The sequence below is a fragment of the Rhinolophus sinicus genome, chromosome 11 (genome assembly GCF_057876585.1).
Source record: "Rhinolophus sinicus isolate RSI-liver-muscle chromosome 11, RSI-T2T, whole genome shotgun sequence".
NCBI lineage: Eukaryota > Metazoa > Chordata > Mammalia > Chiroptera > Rhinolophidae > Rhinolophus > Rhinolophus sinicus.
The window spans coordinates 216,303-232,726 of record NC_142511.1 but is presented as its reverse complement, the minus strand read 5'-3'; the positions used below and the strand labels follow the sequence as shown (position 1 = coordinate 232,726).

General features: G+C 55.8%; 3 protein-coding genes across 7 annotated transcripts; 2 read left to right on the top strand and 1 right to left on the bottom strand.

The window, feature by feature from the left end:
* Positions 1-4,674: 4,674 nt before the first annotated feature.
* NR1I3 (nuclear receptor subfamily 1 group I member 3) lies at positions 4,675-12,745 on the top strand. Of its 5 annotated transcripts, none has more exons than XM_088801520.1 (9): positions 4,675-4,803; positions 5,095-5,231; positions 5,688-5,818; positions 6,832-7,001; positions 7,154-7,293; positions 7,489-7,634; positions 7,726-7,842; positions 8,034-8,139; positions 8,983-9,123. In XM_088801520.1, exons 2-9 carry the CDS (start codon positions 5,125-5,127, stop codon positions 9,110-9,112), a joined length of 1,047 nt encoding a protein of 348 aa, XP_088657646.1. In that variant the 5' UTR covers positions 4,675-4,803; positions 5,095-5,124; the 3' UTR covers positions 9,113-9,123. The 5 variants fall into 5 exon arrangements, with proteins under 5 accessions (XP_088657646.1, XP_074178472.2, XP_074178474.2 ...); XM_074322371.2 differs by lacking the exon at positions 8,983-9,123 and adding an exon at positions 12,605-12,745 and having other exon boundaries at positions 4,745-4,946; XM_074322373.2 differs by lacking the exon at positions 8,983-9,123 and adding an exon at positions 11,740-12,180 and having other exon boundaries at positions 4,745-4,946.
* Positions 8,306-12,312, bottom strand: TOMM40L (translocase of outer mitochondrial membrane 40 like). Its single transcript, XM_019712945.3, has 10 exons — positions 12,177-12,312; positions 11,829-11,896; positions 11,477-11,569; positions 11,103-11,204; positions 10,842-10,947; positions 10,531-10,653; positions 10,340-10,416; positions 10,025-10,127; positions 9,770-9,910; positions 8,306-8,746 (listed from the first exon to the last, which is right to left on the bottom strand). Exons 1-9 carry the CDS (start codon positions 12,289-12,291, stop codon positions 9,771-9,773), a joined length of 927 nt encoding a protein of 308 aa, XP_019568504.1. The 5' UTR covers positions 12,292-12,312; the 3' UTR covers positions 8,306-8,746; position 9,770.
* A 1,663-nt stretch (positions 12,746-14,408) lies between the features above and the next one.
* On the top strand, positions 14,409-15,676 carry APOA2 (apolipoprotein A2). Its single transcript, XM_019712952.3, has 4 exons — positions 14,409-14,471; positions 14,625-14,710; positions 14,978-15,110; positions 15,448-15,676. The coding sequence occupies exons 2-4, from the start codon at positions 14,659-14,661 to the stop codon at positions 15,560-15,562; spliced, it is 300 nt and encodes a 99-aa protein (XP_019568511.3). The 5' UTR covers positions 14,409-14,471; positions 14,625-14,658; the 3' UTR covers positions 15,563-15,676.
* The last annotated feature ends 748 nt before the right edge of the window (positions 15,677-16,424 follow it).

Below are 16,424 nucleotides of genomic sequence, written 5' to 3'. Positions count from 1 at the left end.
GCCTCTGACTCTTACTTTCCGATGGGAATGTGGTTGCCTACGTTACTAAGTGTCTAGGTAGCTCCTGCTCTCTCACAGCCTCCTTCTCTGGCTCCCCCGCCCCCACCTTTTTAATGACGAGCTAATTAGCACTGAACACGTTGTCTTTAGCGAAACAACCTCTCCAAATTTCTTCAACAGCTCTGCAAAGATTGTGAACGGAATTCAAGATCCGAGATTAGAGGTCAGCAAGCTTTTTCTGTAACAGCCAGAGAGAAAGTATTTTCGGCGTTGGGGGCCTTATACTCTCTGTTGAAACTCCACGTCTCCCATTATAATTGGAAAGCAGTCCTGGACAATATGTAAACAGATAGTGCTAATAAAACTATTTGTGGACACGAAAGTGTGAATTTTGTATAATTTTCACGTCCTATGAAATATTCTTCTTCTTCTTTCAAAATTTTAATTTAGAAACCACTATTAGCTCAAAGGTTGTACAAAACAGGAAGCAGGCCAGATTTGGCTAACAGGCCATAAACTGCCAACCCCTGCCATAGATGATTAAATGGCCAGGTACATTACAACAGTAAAGTGTATAGTAATAAATACTACTAGGTCAAAGAAGGACCAAAAGCGTCAAAAGCTTCCTGGGGGAAATGGGATTTGGGTAGGATGTGGAAGGGAAGGAGGAGGAAAGGCTGGGTCTATCTGGCATCTGGGTGATGAGAGAACAATGATGAAAGAAGACAGGTTTATGAATGGGGAAGTCGCAAATATGTATGGGCCTTGATTATCAGAACAAGGAATTTAAACGTGACCCTCATACGAACTGCATATTTAGATTATTCTTGCGGGGGGAAACACAGGACTGATTTGACAAGATAGTCAGGGCAGGGAGAACAGCTTGAGGATACTGCAGTTGTACAAAGTACAAGAGTCTGAGTGTGTAGTGACAGTGACAGAAGAAAAGGGACAACATCAAGACACATACGGCATAAAGAACCACTAAGACTTAGTGACTAACAAGATTTAGGAGAACTCAAAGTGACTCTTGGATTTCGGGACCAGGAAATTGGGAAAGTTCTTCAATTATTTGTTGGCTATTAAGCACATATCATGGCCAGAACCTATGCTGGTTTTGGGGGAAGAAGGCCCACATGACATAGAGCTGACAGTCCAGTAGGGGAGAGACGGTCATATGAACACAAAAGGGCAATATGGTTACAGGTGCTGTGATAAATCCGGGCAAGTACAGTGGGCGCCCAGAGAAAGGACGAGAAAGAGATTTAACCTGAAAGGCATCAGAAGAAGCTACTAAGAATAGAAGAGCCCACGGAACTGGGGACGCCGACTCACATGCTGGGTTGGGGATAACTGAGGTCGGGAATATAAGGTGCGCTGTCAACTGCAGTGTCAAAACATGAGCTATTTTTGTATTTTACCAGAGCCTTGTGAACAGATAAACTATTAGGGAGGAACACAGACAACGAAAGGTAGGGAGGTTAAAATCGAGCCTTAGAGAGAAGCCCATCGTTTTTCCTAACCCATAGGTTTAGGGAAAAAGCAGAGTCTAATAAAAGAGAAAGCAAAAAGAGTGGTTAGAAACAGAGGTGGAGAAGCAGGAATGCATAACATCACAGAGGCCAGTGAAAAAGAGTCTCCAAGAAGACGGTTTTGTTGTCAGGCAGGCAAAAGCAGCAGGAAGGAGGACGGAGAAACAGAGGAAACACACGGAATGTGACGGGCCACGGGAGAGCACTGGTGAATGGAGACACCAAAGAATAAACCAGACTACACGGTGCAAAGGAAAAGAGGTGACCTGAGCCCTTCAGAGTAGTGTCTGTGCCAGAACCTGGGGGGCCAACCAGGAGAGAGCAGGCCCAGACTGGAAATTTGGCTCAGGGGACACCTGAGCGAGGTCGGCTGCACGTCAAATGTAAACATGGCAGGTAGCAACGGTTCAGAAAGGAGTCAGGAATCAGACTAGAAGACTGATGAGTGAGCAGAGTCAGGACAGCAAAGGGTAATCAGGTAGGAAAGACAGCCGCTAAAGGGGCACAGGGATGGGTCCAGGTGACAGCACGGAACCCACGCGGCTGGAAAAGGCCTGACACAAAGCAGATACCCGTTAAATATTTGAGGAATGAGTGAAAGCATTCACAAATAATAACGTGATGCCACATGGGAAAAGCATGTGTTTGGGATCAGACCTTCATTCACGTCCTAGCCCATTTATTCACTCCACAATCATTTATTACATGTGCCTGGAGTATACGAGACCCTAAGGATCCAAAACAAAGGCAGTGCTTGACTTCGACTATTCAGTTGATTGACAAAGGCAGAAAGACAAGTTCTCTGCAGTGTGGTGGGCGCTGAGGTCCAGCTCTGGCTCCCAGGCCCCCAGCGGGGACCCTGTGCTCAGGCCTGAAGGTCCCAGAGGAGCAGGAGGCTGGGGGAGGCGATGTGTGGTGCTTCCAAGCAGACAGGACGCCAAGGGCAGATGTTTCAAGGTGAGTGAGCCCAGGCGTCCAGGAAACCCTAAATGCTTGAGCGTGACTAGAGCCAAAGTGTCATGTGTTAGGTGTGGGGCGGGAGTGGGGCTGCCACATATGAGACCAGAGTGATAAATGGGGGCCAGATCACAAAGCACTTTGTGTGACTTGCCAAAGAGATTGGCTTTTATCCTGAAGGTGATGGGAAGCAAATGAAGAATTTTAAGCAGGGAAGAGACATGATTACATTTGCATTTTAGAAATAGCAGCAGCAGGGAGGGTGGCTTAGAGGTGAGGGCTGCTTGCTGCAGTTGTCAGTGGGAAATGATGAGGGCCTGGGCTCCACCAAGAGGTGGTGGGCACGCACAGGCCAAGAGGCAGGAGTGACAGGGCATGACATCGACCCCTGGCGGGGGATGAGGGGAAGGAAGGAGGACCTGCCCACATCTCTGCCTCAACACTGACTCTCTAGACATTTCCCCTCCCAATCCCAGCAGGAGGGGCCTGTTTGTGGCTCTACCACATCTGCTTTTCTGTACCTGGTTTCTGTACCTGGTTTCTTGAACTTCTCAGCTCGCACCCTCTGCCTCAGCTGCCTCGGATTTTTGCCTCATTATTCTTTAAAAATCAACTCACTTGTCACCTCTCCAGGAAGCTTTTTCTGCCTCCCCCTCAACACCCCTTCACCGAAGCAGGGCTCGGTGGCTGTGTTCTGTAGTTCCAGAATGCTCTGTGCACCCTCCGTGGTGTGACTACTTTAGATCCACTTAAAAGTCTGGCTCCCCCACCAGCACATTTAATCCCCACGAGGACAGCAGAGCGTCTTACTCATCTTTTCGTCCCTAGTGTCTCACACATCACAGGTTCTCAGTCAATATTTGTTGGTTGAATGAGTATGAATTCCAGCAAGCAAAGACCCCAGCAGATGCACACACGCAAACATGCTTACCGTCTCCCGGGGCCAGATCAAAGCACCTGTGCTCTCTGGAATTCATCTTATTTCAAAACGCAATATGTTATGCAGAGTTGGAAGCTGTACCACTTGACAGGAAGGGTTCCCAGCTCATTCTGGGGGTGCAAACAAGGCTCTTTTTACTTCAGGCTCTTCTCTGTCTCTCTCGGTGTGTTTTTATGTCTCTAGCCTGCACTTGGGTTTCTAACTTGTCTGTAAAACAACATTAATTATAATTTAACTCATAACTGGAGAAGCAGAAGACATGACAGCAAAAAAAGGAAAACTGTTTATTTCTAGTGGCAGAAGACTGTGTTAGTGCAGAAGCAGCAAACACCCGGGGATAGCTGCAGTGACAGGACCTTTCACACTGGAAGACAGACCTGGACGTTATTCCAGTATGTGTGGAATCAGACTTGTATCCCACATACCCACAGATTGCCCGTCCCCAAAACATCCAAACAGCTTTTGAAATTACTTGTTCTGTTCCTAGATGGGATAGTGTACACACACACACACACACACACACACACACACACACACACAAACACACACACGAGTATATATATATATATATATATATATATATATATATATATATATATATATAAGTTTTTTCTTGTGTATACTTTTCACACTGGCCAAAGTGCCTTCAGTGTCAACACAACACTGACAACCCCAGGGAAGGCTCCTCTGACTCTCAGCTTATTCATTAGACAGGACTGGGGACATAATTAGCGGGGCCCAACAAAAAATGAAAATGCAGAGCTCCTTCTTCCAAAATCACTAAGAATTTCAAGAGACCAACATTAAACCAAGCCCAAGAGCCCTGTCAGCGCAGGGCCTCGTGTGGCTGCACAGGTCACAAGCCCATGCAGCCCGCCTGCCACAAGAGTCCCCAAATCAATCCCAAGTACCTCTGACACATTAGAGGCCACTCCCATTCTCAGCCCTCCCCAGTTAGGAAGTGGGACCTCTTCTAGCTCTTTGCATGAGCCCTTAATTAGCCCCCAGTCTCTGAACTTTGGTTTGGGAGTCTTGTGTAGCTTTACACATGTTGTTACTATTGACATTCTGCATGTGAAAAAGCGCGCTGTTTCCCCCTCTCTTTCCAGCTCATCCAGGACCCACACAGAGGGCACTGCCGATGTAGCCCGGAGCTCAGCAGTAGGGAAAATCGCCATGGGTCTAATTGGCAGCAGGTCCTAATAAGTCATGAGGTCCCACCCACCAGGGTCCCTCCCCATATGCCATCAACCAGCACCATGGGCATGCTGGGAAAACCTGCCAGCCAGGCCTTTGCCCTGGGTCCAGAGTCTGTGCCCTACCTAGGCAGACTCTGAGGACTGCAGGCCACACACACAGTTCTACGTTGTCCAGGTACCAAGGGCCAGAATCCCTAACCCCAGACATGGGCAGCTCCTGAGGCCAATGGGGAAAGAGGGGCACAGTGGGAGTTTGGAGACAGGCCTCCCACACCAGATTCTGTGGCCTGCAGGTGACATGCTGCCTGAGAAGAGCAGGTAGGAAATCTATGAGGGATAGAGACTAAAAACAATAGAGATAACACGGGGGGTCCAACTCAGGGCAGATTCAGGAAGACACGCTGCAGAAGGGGCAGAAGATGGTCAAGGGCAGCCCAGAGCTGACTGCTAACCCTCCCGCATTCAGGGGCCTGTGACAGCCACCCCACCTGATGCCATGGCCGGTGGGGAAGACGAGTCGAGGAGCTGTGTGGTGTGTGGGGACCGAGCCACAGGCTACCACTTCCATGCCCTGACGTGTGAGGGCTGCAAGGGTTTCTTCAGGTGAGAGCCTGCTCCCCAACAGAAACGGCCCCTGCCAGGTGGCCGTTAAGCCTGTCACATGCCCGAGCTCGTGCAGCTCCATTCCTCCCGCACCCTGAGCCTAACGCCCTGTGGTCAGCTCACGGCATCTCGCCAACCTCAGCACTGTATAAACAGGTGGCGTAATAACAGTCGGAAGGCCTAGTGTGTGTCCCATGGACATAACCCTTAGTCCAGAGCCGTTATGTGTCCTCACTGCCCGAAACGCGCCAAGCTCCAAGCTAGGGCTGTCTGCTGAGTCCAGGCCCCCACAGAAATGCTTCAGGGTGTTTGTGCCCTGTCCACGCTCAAGGACCTCTGGGCACAGCTCAGACTAGTTCATATCACCACAGATCTTTTCGAGCATGTCACCGCAGCCCCTCACATACCCACCTGTCCAATGCCATCCCCGACCCTCACAGCGTCCATCTCTCACAGACGAACAGTTGGCAAAAGCACTGGTCTCAGCTGCCCCTTTGCCGGAAGCTGTAAGATCAACAAGGCCCAGAGGCGGCACTGCCCAGCCTGCAGGTTGCGGAAGTGCCTCGATGCCGGCATGAAGAAGGAAAGTGAGTCGCCCCTCCCACCCCCGAGTCCAGACTGGCCTGTGCCCTCCCTGTCCCACACAGCAGGCACAGGAAGCTTTTCCGATAAGTTGGGTGATGTCACCATAGTGCTGGAAATCTGCAGGGGCTCTGCCTCTCCCCTGATGTCGCGGCCTCCCAGACTCTGTCTGCAACTCCTTCCCCCTTGCTCAATCCATCCCAGCCACACTGACTGGGGCCACCCTGAGACACACCTGACTGTCCCTGGGTCCTCTGAACTTGCAGTGGCCATTCCCTCCCCAGATGCTCTTCCCCAGACACCTGGCCTGCTTTTTCCTCTCGTCTCTCAAGTATAGTGCCTGTCACTTAGGAAGTACTTGATAACCGTTGAATTAAGGGCGGAATGCTTTTTCTGTGTGCCAGGTACTGAGGTTATGCTTCCAACAGACAGTGTAATGGGACGCACACAAGTCCACTCACCCAGGTTTACTCCGCTAAGAAGTCGGAGTGTCCAGGTTCAAGCTCAGCTTTTCTCTTGACATCACACTACTTGTCATGTGGAGAAGTGGAAACTGCAGAAGTCAAACAATTTTGTTTGAAATTCAATCTACATCCCTTAAGTATTTTGTGACAACCTGTCACTGGAATCTCAGCCTGTTTACATTTCTGAAAAATATGGGTAACAGCTGCCCTGCCTCCGCCTAGGGCTAAAGCCATGAGATTGAACCTCAGAACCTGTGCGATGAGGATGCTGTGCACATGTCGGTGCTGCTTCAGGAATCCAGAGCCCTCTCTCTTCAATGGCCCCCAGAAGCCAAAGTTCCTCATTCGGTTCCCACTTCACTGTCCACACTTCCTGTCCCCAGCCTAGTGCACTGCTTTCGGTGGCAGTGTCCCACGGGCCGGGGAAACCGGACAGGACCCAGCACCTGGGGCCTCAGGAAGCCTCCCTCCCACACCCTTCACGGTGCAGAGTGTGTGGCCGTCCCCACCTAGGGCTGGCCTTGACAGCTGTGCCACATCTCTCGCCTGGGCAGTGATCCTGTCTGCAGAAGCCCTGGCCCAGCGACGGGCACGGCAGGCCCAGCGACGGGCACAGCAGGCAGCTGAGCAGCTGAGTGAGGAGCAGAGAGCGCTGGTCCAGACGCTGCTGGGGGCCCACAGCCGTCACCTGGGCTCCATGTTCCACCAATTTGTGCTGTTCAAGGTGAGGCTTCGGGGCTGGGGCTGGAACGTGGCCCACAGGGCGCTGGGAGGCTGGTCTGAGGGAGGGCCGTGTGGCAGCCCTTGAGATGAGGCTGGATGGACCCCAGGAGCCTGGGCCTCGGCCTCGGGCCTCACTGGGCTCTGGCCCCACAGCCCCCACAGCACCTGTTCACCCGGCAGCCGCGCTTGCCCGGCCTGGTCCCTGTGCTGCCCCTGCTCACGCATTTCGCAGACATCAACACGTTCATGGTGCAGCAAGTGGTCAAGTTCACCAAGGACCTGCCCATCTTCCGGTGTGTGGCCTCCCCTTACCTTTCCGGAAGAAAACATTCCAGGAAATTATAATCCCCCGCCACCAAGCAACAAGGTCACCCAGCAAACCATCCCGTCCCTCGGCCTGTCCCAGCCGCAGGCCTGGAGTCTCGCAGTCCCAAGTCAGGGCTGCTGCCGTCCTCTCGGAAGCTCAGGCCTGACTCCTGCCTCTGCAGGTCCCTGCCCTTGGAGGACCAGATCTCCCTCCTCAAGGGGGCCACTATAGAAATCTGTCACATCGCTCTCAACACCACATTCTGCCTGCAATCGCAGCATTTCCTCTGTGGTCCCCTTCGCTACACAATAGAAGACGGAGCCCATGGTGAGATGGTGCTGGACAGTGGGGGCGTGTGTCCTTGTGCTATGGCGGGTGGCAAGGTGACCCGAGGCTCCTGAGCCTGTCTCTCCCACAGTGGGGTTCCAGACAGAGTGCTTAGAGCTGCTCTTTCGCTTCCACGGAGCCCTGAGGCGACTGCAGCTCCAGGATCCCGAGTATGCGCTTTTGGCCGCCATGGCTCTCTTCTCTCCAGGTGAGCACCCCCAACGTCCACAAGCTTTGGCTCTAACAACTCTCCCCAAACTCCCAGCTCTGTGGAGCCATCCACCCCAGGCCTCTTAGCCGTCAAACCCGTGGAATGGGGCTATCTATCCCAGCCTCCACTGCCTGGGGCTCTGTGCAGCCCCCACCTTGTCCCTCCCCACCCCCCGCTCCGTCTTACAGACCGGCCAGGGGTCACCCGAAGGGAGGAAATTGAGCAGGTGCAGGAGGAGATGGCACTGACTCTGCAGACCTACATCAAAGACCAGCAGCCCAGGCCCCGGAATCGGTATGGGGACATGGGGGCCTGGAGGGGACATGGGGAGGGAGAGGTCCTGAACGCAACATAAGGCTTCTACTGTCCTTCCCTTTGGGAACACAGGGCCCTGGGGTGTAGTCCTTCCCTCCATTCTCATCCAGTCCAGCACCCTGATTGCTCCTACTGCTGTTTCATCTCACTTTTTCCAGATGTTTTTATTCAGTTGAGATGCAAATGACAGCATTCCTGAGTGATGACACTGTCCCTCACCCACCCACCTTTTCCAGCTGAAAGGCCCTTCCCAGGGTCTCGCTTACTCTCTCCTGGGCCTTCCCCACTTCTCCATCTCCACTGGGCCAATTCCTTCCATGTCTCACTCCCCTTGACGTGACATCATTCACAGCTTCATGGGCACAGCTGGTCCCTAGGTCAACAGTCCAATGACCGCTCCAGGCTCTGAAGTGTGGTCCGCACGTGCTCTCGTTCGTGCCTCAACGGGCCAGTCTGGCCTGAAGAGGGCACTTTACACACAGAACACGCCCACCTTCTAGAACCTGCTCTAGACCAGACCCTCACGTTCCACACAGTTGAAGTTCTGGCCAAGTCTGGGCTTTCTTCACACGAGGGCCTCGGAGCTCTGGGTTCAAGACAAACAGCACGGGGAGAGAAGACAGTGTCAGACAGAGGGCCCTTGGGGAACTTTGGGACCTCTGACAAACCTGTCACAGTGGAACCATTTTCTCTAGAGTTCAGACCTAGCTTCACAGAGGCATTTCAGGGGCTCGGGGCCTCAGGACGGGACTCTCAGCGGCCTTATTTCCCTCCGCTTTCCCTGGTGACCGTGTGGTGACCATGCCACCTCCTCCTCCCAAGGTTTCTGTACGCGAAGCTGCTGGGCCTGCTGGCTGAGCTCCGAAGCATTAATAGTGCGTATAGACACCAGCTCCAGCACGTGCAGGGGCTGTCCGCCATGATGCCTCTGCTCCAGGAGGTGTGCAGCTGAGGCCCCGCCACCTGGACACACTGGACTGCAAAGGGCAGCTGCTGGGCCAGAGGCCGGCACTGCAGAAAGGGAGCCCAGTGGGTGCAATGAAAGACTAAAGCAATAACTGCCTGTCCATGCAGTCATGGGGGACAGGGGAGTGGAGTGACCGTGGGGGTAAAACTGCTCCAGAAACACAGGGTCTGGAGAAGGAGGACGCCCCTCTGGAAGGGGTGGCCCCGCTTTCTGAGGTCAAAGATTCCTTCCCAGCTTTGAGGCTCTGGGATGGAAAACAGGATGGGGGGCTAGCCCATCTAGCCCATGCAGACTTTTCTGCTCGGAAGAGGAAGAGGCGAGGAGCTTAATCCACGGAGAAATGGAGGCAGGGGAGAGTGAGGGGAGACAGCTCAGCCGGATGGACCCCTCAGCCCCTCTCCCTTGTCCAGAGCCACAAGCACGGGAAGATGACGCTGGGCTGGCGGCAGAGGGAGAGCCTCCAACCACTGCCTCATCAGCTCCCCTGTGGCAGCTCCAAATCCGGGGAGGGCACAGCCTGTCTCCCACTCTGCTCCCGGGACCCAGAGGTCACCCAGCAAGGTGGGCTCTGGGGAGGGGCCTACTCTCTGGCCCTGGGGCACCTGACTCAGCGGCTGCAGCTGCTGGGGACTCTGGGACAACCTCATCCTACAGTGACGCTGAAGCCACAGTGGGATCTGTTGCGCCAGTGATTGAGGAAGGCTCCGAGGGCCAGGGTGACGGGCAAGGGGGGCATCTTCTTCTCCAACACAGCACCCACACACCAGTTACTGTCCACCAAGCCTGGGGGGAGAACAAGGACGAGATGGTTCACGGGGCTTGGAAAAAGGCATCACAGAAGCAAGGGGGAGCCCCGAGGCCCGCCGTGCCTCCCAGCATTGCCCCAATGACCCTCACCTCTAAACACCATGTTGGCCTGGGGCAGAGTCAGGTGGTAACCGAAGGAGAAGGTTGTGTCTTGTAGCCTTGTGTTTGCCTCAAGCTCCACTCCAACCTGAACCTGAGAATCAGGAGCAAGAATGGGAGAGGGGTCTGTCTCAGTGAAGACTAGAAGGGTCCAGACAGGGCTCAGCAGAGGGGTCCGGCATGCAGGAAATGAATGTATGCGAAGTGTGGGCAAGAAGAACAGTGGTCAGCAGGACCTCGGAGGGGGTGGGGAGGGGGAAGTTCATGGCTGACCTGCCGGTTGGGAAATGGGGTCAGCAGTCTCACCTGTTCATTTGCCCTGTGGTAATAACTTGCATGGGCCCCGCCCGATCCCACATTCAATGTAGCTACCCAGTGTACAGCTGCAAAAACCAACGTGCAGGAGAAAAGGAACGTCACTGCAGGAGGCCACAGGCCAGGAAGCCCAGCCGCGTCCAGAACGCCCCCTCCCCATCACTGTCCTCGTCATCCCATACCCGAGTACTTCCCAGCCAGGGTCAGGATGGCCCCCTCTTCGCCTGGCCGCCGGTGGTAAACTAACTCTCCTCCCAACACCAGCCGATGAGTGAGGCTCTGCAGGAAGTGAGCGACCATGATCACTGGGAGTGGGAGACATGGAGTCAGTCCTAGAGACAATGGGCAGAAGCCCCTCACCCCCAGGAGTCCCAGCCCAGCCTGCCCAAGAAGTTCCTTTTCTAATCCCTGAACTGCACAGATGACGAAGAGGCACAGCCAACATGAGCAACTGGGCGGCCAGGACAAAAAGAACCTGGTCCCAACTGCTCACCTGACTCCCCGATCAGGTCAGGATTTCCTAGGGTCAGAGTGGCTGTGTAGTCATCTCCCCGATACTCGCCATCAAACTGCCACGTCAGGAACTTGGACTGCTGTGTCTGGGGAGGGAAGGCAAGAAGTAGCATCTCCCTCCCTCTTTGCCATCACTATTGCCTCTTTTCCTCTCTCTGGACCCCCAGAGCAAGACACTCAGGGAGGAGAGAGAAGGAATGAATGCTTCAGTGGGTGGAGGGAGACAGGAACCAGGGGTCACCTGAAAGACAGCCTTGGCTCGGAGCCGCTCTGCCAAGAGGAGCAGGACCTGGGCGTTGAGGCTGCCACTGCTGTCCAAATCCCCTACCACCGTCGGGAACACCTGTTGACCAGGGAGCAGAGACAGGAAGACTAAGTGGGTGGCACCACTCTGCCACAATCCAAATCCTATAGGCTTTCTTTAACGGTACCCAGCGCCCCCTAGTGGAGCCACAAAAAACCCTCCCACCCATCACCCACAAATGTGTCCCCACCCTCCCCCCTCCCATTCAGAAGACACCCAGAGAAGCAGGGAGGTGCCCTGCCCATTCTTCCCCAGAACACACACATCTCCTTGTCCTCTGCACTCGGGTCCCAGGTGTGTGGAGCCCTCACCTCAGTGGGGCTAAGATGCCAGTCCCCTGCATAGGCCGCGTGGAGGTGATAGCCCGGCAACCCCAGGGCACTCATGTGCACAGTGTGGGCCACCTGAGGAGAGAGAGAGAGAGACCTCCTGCTCCACTCAGGCCCCCATCCCATCCTTCAGCCTCTCCCCATCCAGAAGGCCTCCTAAAAATCCCAACTATCACAACATATACAGAGGGGACCACAGGCAAGGGAGGTAAGGAGAGCCCCACAGCCTCCCTCCTGTCCCATAGGGCCTGGCCACGGTGGACACAAAGGAAATGAGAAGAGGATGGGGACAGGCAGGGAGGGACGTGAGGAGGCGCTGGAGAAGTGGGAGCACCTGGAAATGGCTGCTCAGAACCTTGTTGACGACGAGCTTCACTCCCTCCATCTGTGCTGGGAACACATCTGAAGGGGGAAGGGGAGGAAGAAGCACAGACAAGCAACCTCTTCCCCAAGAAGGAGTCTCCCCTTTCAACCCCGCGCGCAGAAAGCGCTGTGGAGGAACTGACCTCCTTTCCAGTCCTGCAACCAAACGCTCCACCCCATTCCAGCATCTAACCCTCCCTGAGGCTGGACGTTCCAGCTGTGTTCTCCCCTTCCTCCTCCCATCACTGCACACCCTGCATTGAAGACCCTGCCCTCCTCTGCCCTTTCAGCTTGAGACACCCAGATGCGAAGTTCTCACCTTTGCATAGACGGTGCAATTCATCGAAGCTCCCTGGGTTGGGCAGAGGTTCCTCTCGACGGGGACTCCGGCGCGGCAAAGCCCCCGTCGGTGCCAGGCCCAGCGTGTTCCCCATTTCAGTCCAGAGGACGGGGAGGGGCCGGGGTTAGCCTGGGAAAAGACGCTATTCCTCTCTCTACCCACCACGGGCGCCACCCCCCATCATCCGGTTCCCCAGTCCTAGAAACTTCCACATGGTCCAACGCAAGACCTGGAATGGGAAGAGTGGGGGGAGAGGGCACCAGGGGGGAGACTGAATCCCAGCCACAGTCCCTTCCCATCTTTGATCCCTCACCCCCACCTGTCACCCCGTCCCCTACGCATTCTGCAACCCTAGCCCTACCAGAGACCTCACCCAGCTTCCTAGTCTTTCTACTCTTCATTCCTAGGCCCCAAGGCGAGGCTTGCAACGGAGCAGTAGCCCTTACCGTCTCAGACCATCCTGCTGCCCCTATCCCTCCGGCACACCCCGGTCATCTTGGTGGGGGCAGCCATCTTGAGTGATGGCAGAACTGCGGCTTCACGTTGCATTCTCAGCGTGGTCATGAGCGCCATCTTGGAATCGGGCAAAAAAGCTTCCGGAGACCCGACCTTCCCTTGATAGGGCCCTGCCCAATCGCTTAAAAAAAAAAATAAACCGGCCTCCATCTCCCAGGGGCCATTGGGAGAGGAGGAAGCAGAGGGGTGGCAGGCCCGGGTCCTGGGAGCGCCGGCCCCGACGCTGCTGATGCGGGCGGGGCTTGATGGCGGCTCGGGAGACTTACTCACTGGGTCTAGGTCGCCGGCCTCTTCAAGGTCGGGGGAACCTGGGAGCGCACTGGACACCGGAGGGAACGTGAGCGAGCTTGGGCCGCCGACCTCCCTCCGCCACGCAGCCTGGAGACTTGCCTTTTGGGAAGCGTGGCGCAGGGAACGGCTGGGTGCACTTGTTCCAAGCCTGGCTGACCGCGCCCTCGGCGCCCGCGCCCCACCAGCCCCGGGCCCCTCCTCGCAGCCCTCCACGTGCTCCGCAGATGCGTTCAGCGCGCGGGCGCAGCTCTCCTGGGACGCGCGCCCGCACCGCTCGTCCTTCCCTCCATCCCTTTGGAATGGGAATGGGTGTGCGAGTTTGGGGCTGCAGCAGGGGCCGCAGCCTCGGTTCTGGAGCTGTTCCCTGACACAGCTGCCCCCGGTGGTTAACCCCTCCTTCCCTGACTCCCCAGGCTGAGCTGGCGAATAAAGTTCAGGAATATGGACCCCGCCCGCCCGTGTGCGCCGTGAGCTCCGCTCCAGGGATGAGCCAGCCCAGCGCCTTACGGTGCCCGGGGCGCGGGAGGGGTGTGCACCGGGGATTCATGGAGGTCTGGGTACTGGCCATCTCATTGTCCCGCACGTCTCCACCCCCACCTCTCAGGATTGTCCGCACACCCTGAGGGTCAAAGGGTGAGAGATCGAACGCTTCTGGTCTCTGTTTGGCTGACTTCACCCAAATGCCTTGGGCCTGGGGAATGAATGTCCGTCCCTCCCTCCCAATCAGGGCTGGGGCCTCACTCAGAGGGACACCATGGCTGCTGCTGACTCATGTTGGCTGACCACCACCTAGAACTGATAAGCGATCCCATGACCAGGGATCTTCAACCTTTATCCTTTCACCTTAACCTCTTTTCCTGCCAGGTCCCTCCAAGGGGGCAGGGCAGGGCAGGGCAGAGCCTGCTTTGTTTTGTTTGGGGGTAGAGCCACTCATTGGTCAGCACACTAGAGGTCATTCTGGGCTCTCTGTCTTCTCTCATCACATATTAACACGGGACTGAGTCAGTCACACCCGCCCTCTGCCCCTAATTTCAACTCCATTCCCTTTCTTCTGTTCCCCAATACCTTTCTGCCAAGTTGCAGTGAAGGGGGGTACGGTTGGGGAGATGAGATCTACGCATAATGGGGCAAAGTGTCCAAGTGTTGAGGGCTTCATATGTCAGAGCTTTCCAGAGAAAAACTCACTAGTGCTCCAGCTTCCTGCTGCCGCAGACCCGGAGAGGACAAACCTCCGATGGGCCTCCACGCAAGCCTGTGTGACTGCCTCCCAGCCTGTCACCATGCGGCCCTGTGTACTTGTCCTCTCCTCCCCCAGGTCTCCAACTTGTTTACTCGACTGGCCCCTGCCCCAACGGGTCCCTCAACAGTTCTTGTCAGCTGACAGGGGGTGGGGAAGCAGACAAGTATATAGCCCCTGTCACCCCAGCCAGGTCAGGCACGGACGCCAAGGACAGAGGCACTGACCAGGTAAGCCGAGGGAGCACCAGCAGTGTGCAGCACCCAAAGAGAACCAGGTTTCAGTTGTAGGGAGGGCGGGAGCCAGGTTGGTGTGAGCAGCTAGGTACGGGTCCCTGGGGAGGGGCCGCGGCCCATTCAACTTGTGTCCTCCCCTGCCACCAGCTGCTCCCAAGCCACCTTCTCCACTGTTACCACCATGAAGCTGCTTGCAGTGACTCTGCTGCTCCTCACTATCTGTAGACTTGAAGGTAGGTGTGATACGGACCGGGGGCCCCTAGGGAAAGGCGTAGGGCTCCTAGCTGCCCATCTGTCAGCTGTCCTGTGCCCAGATCTGGCAGCCGGAGGGTTCAAGACGAAGACGGCCCCTCTGTACAGCCCCGAGAACCCTCAAAGACCTGGGGCTGGAGACCTGTTAGGGGAGGGCTGTGAGCTGGGCTGGGCACCGCAGAGGGTGGCAGGACAGCAGGACCTGCGGTTGGGGCCCAGCTGAGAAGACTGCGTGTGTCTGTGTGCAGGGGCTTTGGTTCGCAGGCAGGCAGAGGAGCCGGGTCTGCAGAGCCTGTTCTCCCAGTACTTCCAGACCCTGGCCAACTACGGCAAGGAGCTGGTGGGAAAGGCCAGTGGCTTGGAGCTCCAAACCCAGGCCCAGTGAGTCTCAGGGCCCAGGTGCTGGGGAGGGGAAAGAGGGGACATGGGCAATCCCACAGAACACAGGGCTCGGGTGGGGCTCCAGGGGGACAAGGTCAAACCAGAGAGAACGATTGCCTCGTCCCCCCCAGAGCCATGGGCATCGTGAACAGATGGGCCGCAGGAGCTGGGCTTTGGGTTTGTCTCCAGGGTGCGTCCACTCCCAGTGGGCGGCTTGCCTCTCCACCTAGAAGCTGTGCATTAGCGTTTGGGGATTTGGGTGTCACCTCCACCTCCACCAAGGTCCTGCCCATGCCTCGGGTCCCTCACACTGACCTCTGACCCATTGCATATCCAGGGCTTACTTGAACAGGACAGAGGAGCAGCTGACACCCCTGGTCAAGAAGGCTGGAAGTGATCTGATATACTTCTTGGGCTACTTCATGGACTTCGAAACACAGCCAGAGGCCTAGTGAGGGGTCCACTGTCTGTCATTCCCAGCTGGCCCCTAGAACACCAGATGGCCAAGCCTAGAGCCCCTCTCCCTCCCTATTCCTTGTTTCCACAATAAATATTAAAGGAGTCAAGTGGTGAGCCAGGCTCTGTTTAGGACTGGGAGAAGGAAGGGTGGGGGACGAGGGGGGACAAAGAGAAATCCAGTAGGAGAGGGGCTTTGATGAGAAGCGTGGAGAAAGGGTTGAAGACACAAACGTGGGAAATGACAGGGTGGGGCGCCGTGATTCTTCTCCAAACCAAAGGAGTCTGCAGGCCTGGGACTGGGTCTGCCCTGAGGACCAGGGAACCTTTGCTCTGCGGAGGAGCTGCGCAGGGCATGAACTGAACTGCTGCACTTGCGCAGGTCACAGGAAATGAAGGCTCCCTCCCACTGGCCTCCTGCCCATTGTGGAAGAGGAGAGAGCTTCCATAAAGGGAACCCAGGGCTGCCGCCCAAGCCCCCCTTCCTTCCAGCCAGGGAAACCCTGCTCTCCCACCCTACAGTAAAACACAGGCGCTCAGTCCTCTCCCCATGTTATCTGGGTGCCTGGTAGCCATTTGAGAGCTTGGAACTAGCAGACGTGACAGGCAGAGGCCTGGCAGACCTCCCACTCGGGAGGTCTCCTAGACACTGGGAGCTGTGCTACTTGGAAGCCATCAAAGTCAGCTGCCCAGGGGAGGTGCTGCCCTCCCCTCTGGAATGGCATTGGGCTGGGTTGGTGTAGAGGCTCACAGTCCCAAAACTAGGGCAAGGGAAACTGAGGCATTTTCCAGTAAAAGGTATCCCCACTTTACCACCAAAACAGTCACTTCCCTACCCTGACTCTCACTTCTCATATG